The sequence below is a fragment of the Urocitellus parryii genome, chromosome 3, assembly GCF_045843805.1.
Source record: "Urocitellus parryii isolate mUroPar1 chromosome 3, mUroPar1.hap1, whole genome shotgun sequence".
NCBI lineage: Eukaryota > Metazoa > Chordata > Mammalia > Rodentia > Sciuridae > Urocitellus > Urocitellus parryii.
This window is the reverse complement of record NC_135533.1, coordinates 79278769-79290849: the sequence shown is the minus strand read 5'-3', so window position 1 is coordinate 79290849 and position 12081 is coordinate 79278769. Positions and strand designations below refer to the sequence as shown.

General features: G+C 35.8%; 1 protein-coding gene across 1 annotated transcript in view; it reads right to left on the bottom strand.

Moving 5' to 3' along the window:
* Positions 1–12081, bottom strand: part of Abcb5 (ATP binding cassette subfamily B member 5) — a 118641-nt gene that overhangs the window by 61489 nt on the left and 45071 nt on the right. The window contains exon 13 of the mRNA XM_026408509.2: positions 11107–11277. Coding sequence (XP_026264294.2) covers positions 11107–11277 — 171 coding nt within the window. The remainder of the gene's footprint in view (positions 1–11106; positions 11278–12081) is intronic.

The window sequence follows — 12081 nt, the reverse complement described above, 5'->3', positions numbered from 1 at the left end:
TGCCTATATGTAATTATTGTATCTATGGATTATCTTTTTATTAATTTCCCCAATTATTTAATATGTATGTATTGCACTTTTGCTTAAAGGCAAGAAAGCTAAAAAAAAGTTGAAAAAGCATGTTTTATTTTTAATAGGTTTTCTTCCTATGGGTAACGTGTGCATATGAGCAATAAATAGATGTTATTATGAAAAACTGAAAGTAGTTACATCATTATAATTGAAGATTTATACTATTATTTTGTAGCATTTTATTATTTTAAGAAAGGCATATTCTGATATGTTTGATTTATATTAAGAGGATCATCTTAAAGTATCATTCAAAATAAGACACTCTTGAGTGGGACAATCCAGGCAGACTGAAACTTTCTCAGGAAAACTGGGAGATGGAGTCATGTAAGTACAATTATAAAACATTGAAATATGTGTTTCTGGAGCAAAAAAATTAAAGAGCAATTATGTATACCAACTGTGGTATATCCACACAATGGAGCACTATTCACCAATAAAAAAAGAAATTATTGATGGATTCTACAACACAAATGAGTCTCAAAAACATTAGGCTGAGTGAAAGAAACCAGGCAGAATGGAATACATACTGTATGACTATATTTCTATAAAGTTCTAGAGAATCCAAACTAATCTTTTGTGAGGGTAAGCAAATCAGTGGTTGCCAAATGTCAGAAGAATGTCAGAAGAGGGTGGGGGAGGGTCCAGATGGAGTGGTTACACAAACATCTAAAAAACATGGTTGACAATCTTGATTATGCTGATGGTTTCACAGGTGTGCATATATGTCCCTTTTTCAGTTGTATGTTTTAATATGCAGTTAAGTTTAGGTTATTTAAGCAATAACAACAAAAAATGCTGTTAAGAAAAAAAAGTCAAGCAAAATAATATATTGTATACAGCACACTGGTTGGTCATTTTTTATGTTCAGCAGAAATTCTGAATGATGCCGAGACATTTTAATGAATGCCCCTCAGACAAAATAATCAAGTGGATTAGGGCAACTCTGATGTAGCATTATCTGTAGGAGAATTTCTTTTTCTTAACTTCATGAAGGTCTGACAATAAACACATTAAAATATTATTAATTAGCACTTACTTATTAGCATATTCAAATTTCTTTAGCAATTTTATGCAACATACATCTTCAGCAGAGAATTATAGTGACCATCAAAAATTTACTGTATCCTTTATTTTTTATATTGCCAAACATAGAGAAATTTTATTAAATGAATTAGTAGATGAGGGTATTTGGGTATTTGAGGGTATTTGGTATTTGCCTTTTGTTTTTTTTCCCTGTCTCTCATTTAATTTTATCTGTTAATTCTAAGCCTGCTAATGTAGAAGCATCTTTATAAATGATAGAACAAAAATTGGTAAAAATGAAACTAGTTTTTTAAAATAAAAGTTTTATTTTAGAATAGTTTTATATTTGCAGAAAAATTGCAAAGATACTATAGATATCTTCCACATACTCTGCAAATATATCATCCCCTGTGCTAATAAATAATGCATTTGCCACAAATATTGAAGCAGTATGGGTACATCATTACTATCTAAACCCCATGCTTATGTGAAGTCCTCTACTATCTTTTATCCAGTATGCTTCTTCGGTTCTAGGATCCTCAAAGAATGTCATGTTCCACTGAGTCATCATGTCTTCTAAGCCTCCTCTTGGCTGTGGCAGTTTCTCAGATCTCCCTACTTTTTGAGGAACATAATAGTTTCAAGGAATACTAGTCACATGTTTTGTAGAACCTGTCAATTTAGTTTGTCTGATGTACTTATGTTTTAGTTATAAGACATATTGCCTATACTAAGCTCATTTTTCTTCTGGAACTTCAAGTATGAATTCTATTCTGGGTCTTGGGGACTCTGGGACTTGCCTATAACCCTTTAAAAGGGAATGTAAGAATACTATTGTTGAGCAGGTATGCATTAGAAAGGTGACCACAATAGTCTGAAAACAGGTGTCCTGGCTGCTGGCCTAAGCCCCTCCCATTTGGTCAATTACATTCCCTTGGGGTAACAAATATTCTTTTTTACAAGCTAACAGATCTCAGACTTTATTGATGAACCTATATGAGGTTACACACACACACAACAAAAAAAACCTCATTGATTTTACAATACTATCAAATATTTCTAAAATCAAATGAATGTGTATGGAATTTAGTTTAAAAATATAAAAGGGAACATACAACACAACATACTCTAAGGATGCTGACAGACTGTTTTAAGATCAAATAGTTAAGAGGCTGCACCTAGAAAAGGTCTGAAAATTGAATACACACATTGCTTCACAGAATCAGAATCACAAGGTTTCAGGACGGAGGTGTATGGTATAATACAGCTTCCTTCCTTGTAGAGGGTCCATGTTACAAGTATTTTAATACACATCTCTTCTCATTTTGTCTTTACCTTTTAGCATTCCATAGGAAGCAGGTTTATCTATTGTGCAAAAGTGAACGATTGTATATGACACCTGAAAATGGAGGATGGAGGAAACCATTTAAGTTCTGATTTGATACCATTAGAGCTCCAGCAGGCTTTGATCATCTGCTCTTGCCCATGTGTATCATTTTGACTCTGCCAGGCTCCTGGTCTAAACTATAAATGGTTGGCTAAAGTCGGTGTTTTGTTATGACTTAATTTATTATAATATCTGTATATATCATCTGTATATATCAAGCAAATCACAGAAATAGCTAACAATTTTAAAGAGACAAAATGACACATCAAAGGCTTATAAAGTGGACCTACAAGTATTGTAGTATAAAACGCACTAGAAAAACACATCTCTCCCCTATCATCAATGTTACCTAAAACTGAAATATTAGTCACAGTGAAGACGAAAAAGAATTCAACAGTAATTTCAGACTTAAAACATAAGAAAGATTATGGCAGTCAAGGCCACCGGAAAAACTGATCAAGAAAATCTGAGCTGATACTTTGTTTTTTAGCCAGAACTACAGAAAAGACAGGTGAGGTAATGTGAGTTGTTCTTCCGTTTTTCTACATGCTTCAAAGAAGGTGTGGTAGATTTTCAATGTCTTTGTTGCTACTACAATTTTGAAAGAGTTTTCTAGTGTCTCCTCTTCTATTTCACTGATTATGCAAAGCCAGAAGCCAAACAATTAGGTATTTGGCCAAACAAAGGTCAACAGGAGGATAGGCTTCTACCTCACACTTTGCCAGCTTTGTTAAGATGACTTCAAAATTCCACACCCAGCCATAAATCACCAGGTAATTGGCTTGGACTTTGGAATAGAAGGTGCTTTAAAACATCCCTCACAGAATTGCTGGAACAGATAAAGGATTTGAGGATAATAGTTGGTGAGAACCAGTGGTGGTCACAAACTTTGACTAAAGGTGGGTAATAGGAAAAGAAAGAATAATACAAAACCTCCTGCCTTTCAGAAGGCCTGCTTTTACTTGACTCCTGGGTGAATTAGCAGCCCTACCATACTCTGGTAAAGCCCATAAACAGAGAGTTCTGGTGTCCTGGTGGCAAGTATGGTGTGGAAAATCTGTGAGAACACAAGTTCCTCTCACTGGCTCCTGGGAGGTTGCCTCAGTTGCACTGGGGCCCATCTGTGACACTCCCTCTGTGATATGGTCCTGTAGTCTTAACATTTTTCTTTTTATGCTTCAAAATCTTTTTGACAAATGAAAGTTAATGTGGGAACTTGATTTTTTTTTTTTTAAAGCAGCCACACAATTGGGTTATAGCTTTGTTTGAACTGCCAGTTGAGTTGGGAGAAGCCCTGCCTGCTTGTCTTCCTCATTTCCCTACCTTCTCTCCTCTTTGAGAGGCCTTGGAAACCACCCTAGTTTCCTGGTGCTCAGAGAATAAAGTCTAAAACATCCCACTACTCTTACATTTTCCTCTCCTTTAGACTATCAAATTTTAACTGACCATCTCTTATAAGAAGGTCATTAGGGGTAGTTAAAAGGAAAACCCAGGCTTTTTGATTTCTTAACTACCTCCCTGGGATGTTGAAAGCCAACTGGGTTAGAATTCTGGGTCAACACTGGTTCCCAGGCTCAACAATGTGTGATTGCTGTCAAGCCATATCACCTGTCTGAGAATGCTTTCTCCTTTGTCAAAAGAAAGACAAAGAGCAAAGTATTGGCACTTAGAAGCCATATTTAATAAGTGACTCAACTCCTTCTTGACCCCTTCCTTTCTACTTGAAGGAATCTACTTATGTGAATATCTGTGTGCTCAGCTTAAGGCCTCTTAGCTAAAAAATGTTAAGAATCATTGTTCTTATCTAATTAGGAACATGGAATAATATTCGATAGTGAAATGCTTTCTTTTTATAGCCTAGAATCTCTTCATTCTTACTTCTAAATAAGTTAACAAACACATTAACAACTGGAGATAATATAAGACTACTTATTGACTTTTAGTACTTTATTAAAAATGCCTAATTTAAGTATTTGTTGAAAATTTAAAGCAGCAACAACAACAAAAATTATGAAGTAAATGGCAGGCCAGAAGAGAAAATGCTATAATAATAAATTGTCTTTCTTGCAAAAGGAAAGGATGCTATACATGTAGCCCAGAAGGCTAAACAATACAGATATCTCATTTGGTAACAATTAGTAAATCAATATATCATATAGGTATTTTCTTTATTTGTTGGGGAGGGTGGGGTTTAGGAATAAGTTAAATACACGGAAGTTACTAAGATACTTATCATCCATACAATGGAAAAACATTCTTTTTTAAATACTTAAAAGCCTTTCTGAAAGACTTTAAAGACAGGTAGCAGAATACAACAGTTACTAATAGGGCATTATATAAAAATGTGGATGCGAAACCGATGTGATTCTGCAATCTGTATTTGGGGTAAAATTGGGAGTTCATAACCCACTTGAATCTAATGTATGAAATATGATATGTCAAGAGCTTTGTAATGTTTAGAACAACCAATAAAAAAAGACTTTGAAATGTTTTTCGAAGTAGGAGTGATTTAAATTCATTTATGAAAGAGAAATACACTAGTTACATATACAATAGGACCAAAATAAACAACTTTCAGGGACAAAGTAAGGCTATTATAAACTCATAAAGGAGCTTCAGTTTGGATTATGGTTTGAAGCATGGGTTTCTCTTTCCTGGGTCTTTCTGAACTTGAGAGGTCAAATTCCTCTGTTTCACTATTCTTTGATTTTTTAGTTTTTTTTTTAATTTTAATTTTTTTTTTTTTTTAGTTTTAGGTGGACACAGTATCTTTATTTTTTATTTTTATGTGGTGCTGAGGATCAAACCCAGTGCCTCATGCATGCTAGGTGAGCGCTCTACCGCTGAGCCACAACCCCAGCCCCTATTTTTAAGTTTTTAAAAATTATTCTTTTATACTCAGGTCTAGATTACTATTCTTTTGGGAGTAAAATATACATTTCATAAAATTTATAACTTTGTTTTAAAAGTTCAATTTCATGCACAAGTATGTTCATTATTGTGCAACCATCACTACTATCCCATAATTGAATCATCATTCCATAATTGAAACTGTTACTGTACCCTTTAAACAGTAACTCCCAATGTTTCTTTCTCTTCCACCCCTGGTAACCATTGGCCTACTTCTGTCTCTGTTAATCTAACTATTTTAGGTCTTCATATGAGTGACATCATGCAATGTTTGTCCTTTTGTCTCTGGTGTATTTTGCTTAATGTAATGTCTTCAGTGGGCACGATTGTTGTAGCATGTATCAGTTTTCATTCCTTTTGAAGACTGGTGCTATTCTAGTGTATGTCTCTACCATGTTTTGTTTATCATCTGTTGACAGACATTAGGGTTGTTCTTATCTTTTAGCTGTTGTGAATGATGCTACTGTGAACACAATTTCTTTGAGATCCTGCTTTCAGGTACTTGTGGCATATGCCCAGATGTGGAATTGCTGTATCATATGGTAATTCTGTTTTTTATAGAAAGCCTAATATGGATTCCGTCTTGACTATGATGTCTAGCAGATGTGTAAACTTGAGGCAAGGTAGTATGGTGGTTACATGAATGAGGTAGAAGCCCACTGTCTAGGGTCTGGCTTTGGCTTCAGTACTGCCCAGCTGTGAATTAACCTCTTGCTTCCTCAGAGTGTGCTCTGTTAAATAGGAGAATAAATATCTCCAGAGTTCTTATGCACTCTATTATCTTTTTTATGTCTAAAATAATGACCCATGAATGGCTTCAGGGTTTCTCTGAATCTTTCATTATTACAAATAAATCTTGTACATGTGTATGTATACATTTTTGCTAAAGAATTACACTGTTTTATTTTTTCCTTTTTAAATGCAACTCTTTATGGAACTTGATTTATCAAAGCGGAGAACTACTACCCTAAAAGAAGCAAGTGGCTTAATGTTTAACACCAAGCCTTACAAATGTGAGCTTGATTAAGCAGGCTTCCAAAATGTCCCATGAGGTTTTTAGAGTGAGGTATTTTGTGTGTTACCTTTGCTCTTCTGGCTAAGTTCCAGTCAAGAAAACCCCCTTGCAGAAATCCCCTTTCTGTTTCCAATTATTGAAGTGTTGCTACTAATGACTAAAAATAAATTTTAAAAACTTCCAATTCCATATATAAATACAGAGTAAGATATTTAGCTGATGCAGACCAGACACACCTGTGTGTGTGTGTGTGTGTGTGTGTGTGTGTGTGTGTGTGGTGTATGGGTAAAAATGACTCTGGCTTCACTTTGACTTTTGTTAACTACTTCTTGGAGCTTAATTTAATAAAATAGGCCACAGTCTAATGCAATTCCCCTATTTTTCAGCTCTCTAAGTAGTACCCATATAATGTAAGAGGGCTTGGAGGAAGACCAAAAATAGGTTGTATCATAGATGCACATGTACAGAGATGTGTACATGTGCCCATGAGGATGTGCAAAGATGTCCCTGAGGATGGCAACAAAGCAACTTTGTCTATTCAAATAATAAAACTGGTGAAATTCTTTCCCTCATAATTAGCAAACAGTCTTTTTTAGAGGTTCTGCACTGATTTGAAAGCTGAACATTCCTTAATAATAACATTCCTTAGATTTATATACTGCATTTAATATTTCAAAGGGTTTTCCTAGGCTTTTTTATCACAAGAGCAATGTGACTTCCCCAGGGAACTGCAAATGCTCACTGCTATGCCATCAACCCAGGAGCCAGGGTAAGGGATGGCTTGGAAACCTGAGTACTGGCATGTCAGGTCCAAACTAATCGCAGAGCAGTAGCTCTTTCCCTGTGGCATAAATCCTTATCTACAAATCCTAGATCTTTCCTTGAATAAGATTAACCATGTAAAACTAGTTTTCATTAATCCTAAATCAAGAAGTCCAGAAAAGAACACTTCAGGTCTCAAAATTATCCTGTATCACATTCATCCAAAATCCATGCAACTAGCATTTCTTAGCTGTCTATTAAGTGCCTGGTCTTGCTCCACTGCTGGGGGTGGGGGTGCTGAAGATAATCAGGCAAAGCCTTTGCCACCAAAGAGTTTACATTCCAGAGGAGAGATAGTAACCAAATAACAGAGTGTGTCAGCCAATGAAACATGGCGTGTCTAAGGAGCAGCCTAAGTGAGGGAGGGTGAAGGGAAGTAGAGTTCCAGAAGGACACAACTCCACAGAGCGTTGTAGTTTAATATAAGGAATTTGGCTTTTACTTAGAGTGAATTGAGGAGCCACTGGAGCATTCCAATAGAAGTGTGACATCATCAAATTTACAAGGTAACAGCAATACAAGGCTGCTGTGCAGGGACTAGACTAAAGAGAGGCTAAAGCCAGGAATTAGCTACTGTTAAAATCTGATCAAGGACAAGAGCAATAGTTCCTTCAAGCTCACCTTAGTGTTAAGAAATTACTAATTTTATTTTCATAGCCATTGATGAGTTTCACTGGTTCTAGAACTTCAGATAAATGAAAGGTACTGGGGTAATGAGGGGACTGGGATGGGAGGCTATGTGAGGCTGTGGAGGAAGGTGCTGTAGCCTTCACTTGGGAGAAGGGATGCATTTCACTGTATTTGCTTTCTTGTTTGGTGGCTTGGATGGCATTTAGAGCTGCAAAATTCTGCTACCTGTTGTGAGCTAGGCTGAATCAGTAGCAGGGTCTGGGGGCTCTTAGATAAGCAGAAATGAGATCTGCTAGATGCCTTGTCCTTTCTAGGCAGAGACTTCTCCAAGGTCGAGTCTCCACAACTTCCACAGCAGCAGGTGGAGAGGATGCTGGTGGCACTAGAGCTTTGATCTCTGTGCCTGCACTTGATCTCTCCCCTCAGCCATAAGCCATTTTCCACTAAATTGGGGTATATAATCAATCCAATTCCAAATGTTGCCTTTTATCCCATTGCTTATCCTTGCTCTTTGCCTCACAAAAGGCCAGAAAGTCCCTACATAAAACAGTTCTACACCCATCACTACAGCACTGATTTAATATCCCCCTTGAAGAACTGAAAAACAATACATAATTAAAAAAATAATTATTTAAAATTTATATTTAAATATATGTAAATTAATATTTACATAATTATTTAAAAATAATTTTTTAAAAATGAATCAAATTCTTCCATAATTCTCCCACACCAACATGTTCCACATAAAGAAGTTTTGGTCAAAAACATGATGAATATATGATGGTGGTCCCATAAGGTTATAATGGAGCTGAAAAATTCTCGTCCCCAAGTGATGTTGCAGCCACTGTAATGTCACAGTGCAAAGTATTACTCATGTGTTCTTTTGTGATGCTGGTGTTAACATGTCTACTAGGCTGCCAGTTGTACCAAAGCAAAGCTCACACAGGTATGTACAACATACAATATGTGATAATGAGTGATTGATTGTTACTGGTTCATAAGTGAACCTAACTCTATTTTTTTTAATCATTATTTGAAAGGCTACTTTTCTACTTATAGAAAAAAAGTTAACTATTAAATGGTCAGGTAGTTTCTTCAAGAGAGATTCTGGAAGAAGCTCTATTGTCATGGGAGATGGCAGTTCCATTTGTTGCTGCCCCTGAAGACTTCCAGGGCGAGTGCACAGGTGTAAGACAGTGACATTGGGAATATTGACCACACAGAGGCCTCGGTCAACGTGTGTGTTTGTGTCTTAGTTCTGAACAAAAAGTTTAAAAAGTAAAAAAAAAATTAAATGAAAAAGAGCTTATACAATAAGAATATGAAGAGAAAATATTTTTGTACAGCTGTGCCCTGTGTTTGTGTTTTTAAGCTGACTGTTATTACCAAAGTAGAAAGTTAAAAAAATTCAAGTTTATAAAGTGGAAGCTACAGTAAGCTCGTGTTAATTTATTGTTTAAGAAAGGTTTTAAATATAAATGTAGTAAAGCCTAAGTGCATAGTGTTCATAACGTCTCCAGCAGTGTGCATAGTGTCCTGGGCCTTCTTATTCACTCCCTGCTCACTCTCAGATTCACCCAGAGCAAAGTCACCCACTGCAACCTTCATTCATGGTAAGTGCCCTATACAGGTGTACCACTTAAAATTTTTTTATATCATAGCTTTTACTGTACTTTTCTATGTTTAGATATACATTATGTTACAATGGCCACAATTTTCAGCACAGTTATGTTGTACATGTTCATAGCCAAGAAGCAACATACTATATCATATAGCCCAGGTGGGTAGCAGGTTATACCAACTATACTCTCTATGATGCTCCCACAGGATGAAATCACCTAATGTCACATTTCTTAGAACATACCCCCATTGTTAAGCAATTCTTGACTGTTTATATATACGTTGCCATCATGTTTGTTCACAAGTACATACATCTATTTTATGTAATTGGAATCACAGTTTCCAAATGGTTTACATCCTTCTTTCTCTTAGGACAGAGATTTTACTTCAGCCACTAAAAAAAGAATATTTATTAATTTATCATGTTGTCAAGCAACCATTTATTTTAAAAGTCTGAAATTGTTTTCATTGCCTGAAGTGACTAACAGATGAAAAGACAATGGGCACAACATTTAATCTCAAAACTGCTAGAGCATCTATTTCATTTAAAAATATCTTATGTAAATTAAGAGACAGGTATGTTAAGTGTAATTATTCTTTAGTACATTCAAGCCCTAATTATCCAAACATCACTGGTATTAAAAACAATTTATCAAATAGAGACCCCTGTCCTAGTTATTAAGTATAAATAAATGAATAAAGCTTCAGCCTGGCCCTTATTGCTTTTCTACCAAGATGTCCTCAACTGGCAAAGTGTCTGCAATAAACATGGATTTCCATATCATATAAGCAACATGTGGACTGTCATCATGGTAGGAAAAGGAGGGCAAAACCCTCTAACCTCATTGGTGAGTAAATAATAGTAACTAATAGATTTTTTTAATAAGCAGTAGGCATTCTGGCTGCCATTTCTTAACCCATAAAGTCAGCATTGAAAGAGAAGCCTGCTATATTCTTAGAGAAAAACACTTATTACATTTCCAAGCAAGTGTAAAATAGAATGTGCCATTAGCCTTCTGAGGGATCTGAAGACCATGATTTAAAGGAGCATTTGGCCACGCAGAGATTTTTCAACTGCCCTCCAGCTGCAGTGTAATTTGGTGCAGGACCACCGCTGCACTGAGGCTTTCAGTTTGTGCATCTGTGGTGAGCCAGAGGTCAGTGTGCGGTGTGAGGGCTGGGACTGCTGGAGGAGAGTGGGTCAAGGTCAGTGCTTTTCACTCCATGTGAAATTGTACTAATCATGTTAATCTAGGGCTGTTCTAAAGAAGAAAAGTGGTCAAAGCAGAGAATCGCACTGGTGTGTATGGACTGTTGTGATTGATGGTGGTGTGGGGGTGACTATGGGGAATTACAAAGTACATACTCATTGGAATGGAGGGATTAAGGGGATGACGGCATATCAGCGTGTGTGTGTGTGTGTGTGTGTGTGTGTGTGTATACATCCATGTGTGTATGTATACTTAGCAACACCTGTAGCATTTACTTCTCCCTCCAAATCATACCTTGCATCCAAATCTTAAGAAGAGCTCTGAATTTAGTAATCCACCACAGATGTGCACTTTCTTGTACTTAAGATCAACAGTGAACCAGGAATATGAAATAAGCAATGCTTCTGTTCACTTACTTTCTCCAGTGCAGCTTGAACAATCGATTCACTTTCTGTATCCAGGGCAGATGTAGCCTCATCTAAGATCAGAATTTTAGGGTTTCGAACTAAAGCTCGAGCAATCGCGATTCTCTGTTTCTGTCCTCCACTCATCTGGGCTCCTTTTTCTCCTACCAATGTGTTAAATTTCTATGAAATAGACATACCAAAAAAAAAAAAAAAAAGCACAGAAGTAGAAGGCAGAATAACTTTAGAATAGGAAATGACAGGCACAGTTGTGTTTTAATACCAGATTAAGCACTACTTTAGGCTGGCTGATTTCAACCTTTGATTTTTTTTTTCCTTGTAAAAACAAACAACAATAAAAAAGGTGGAGTCTGGTGAAAAGAGGATAAGAAATACTCAGGACTAAAACAGAACACACGACAAACATGGGCTTTAGAAAAATTAATAATTGGAGCTAATTTTCAAATTTCTTTTACACTTTCTTAGAATGCTTTAAATGCACATATGTAAGTATCATTTGAAATGCTTATGAGCAACTTGATGTTATTTTCAATTTCCTTTCTGGATATTATGAAAAAGAGTATAAAAAAAAGATTATTGCAAAAGCCAATTTTTCCCTAAAACTTTTCTCAGTCTTGGGAGACTTTTTCTGTCTTTTAAAATATTTTATTCTTGGTAATTGCATCTTGAACAAAGAAGATAGTGTTACATATTTATGGTTAGATAAACCTGTAGAACCAATAAAGCAGTGTTGATAATCTTCTGTTGTTGACATCCCTGATGCAAAGTTTATTTTTTCAAGGATACAAAGTTAAGGATTCTTTCTAAACCTTTAATTTCTAGAGGCTTCATATGTTTTTTTTTAAATATAAACTTTATCATAGAAAAGTTTATACACAATAAAATGCACTTACTTTAAGGATAACAGGTCTATGAATTTTGACAAATGAGTACACCCATATTACTACCACCTCAATAAAGAGATAA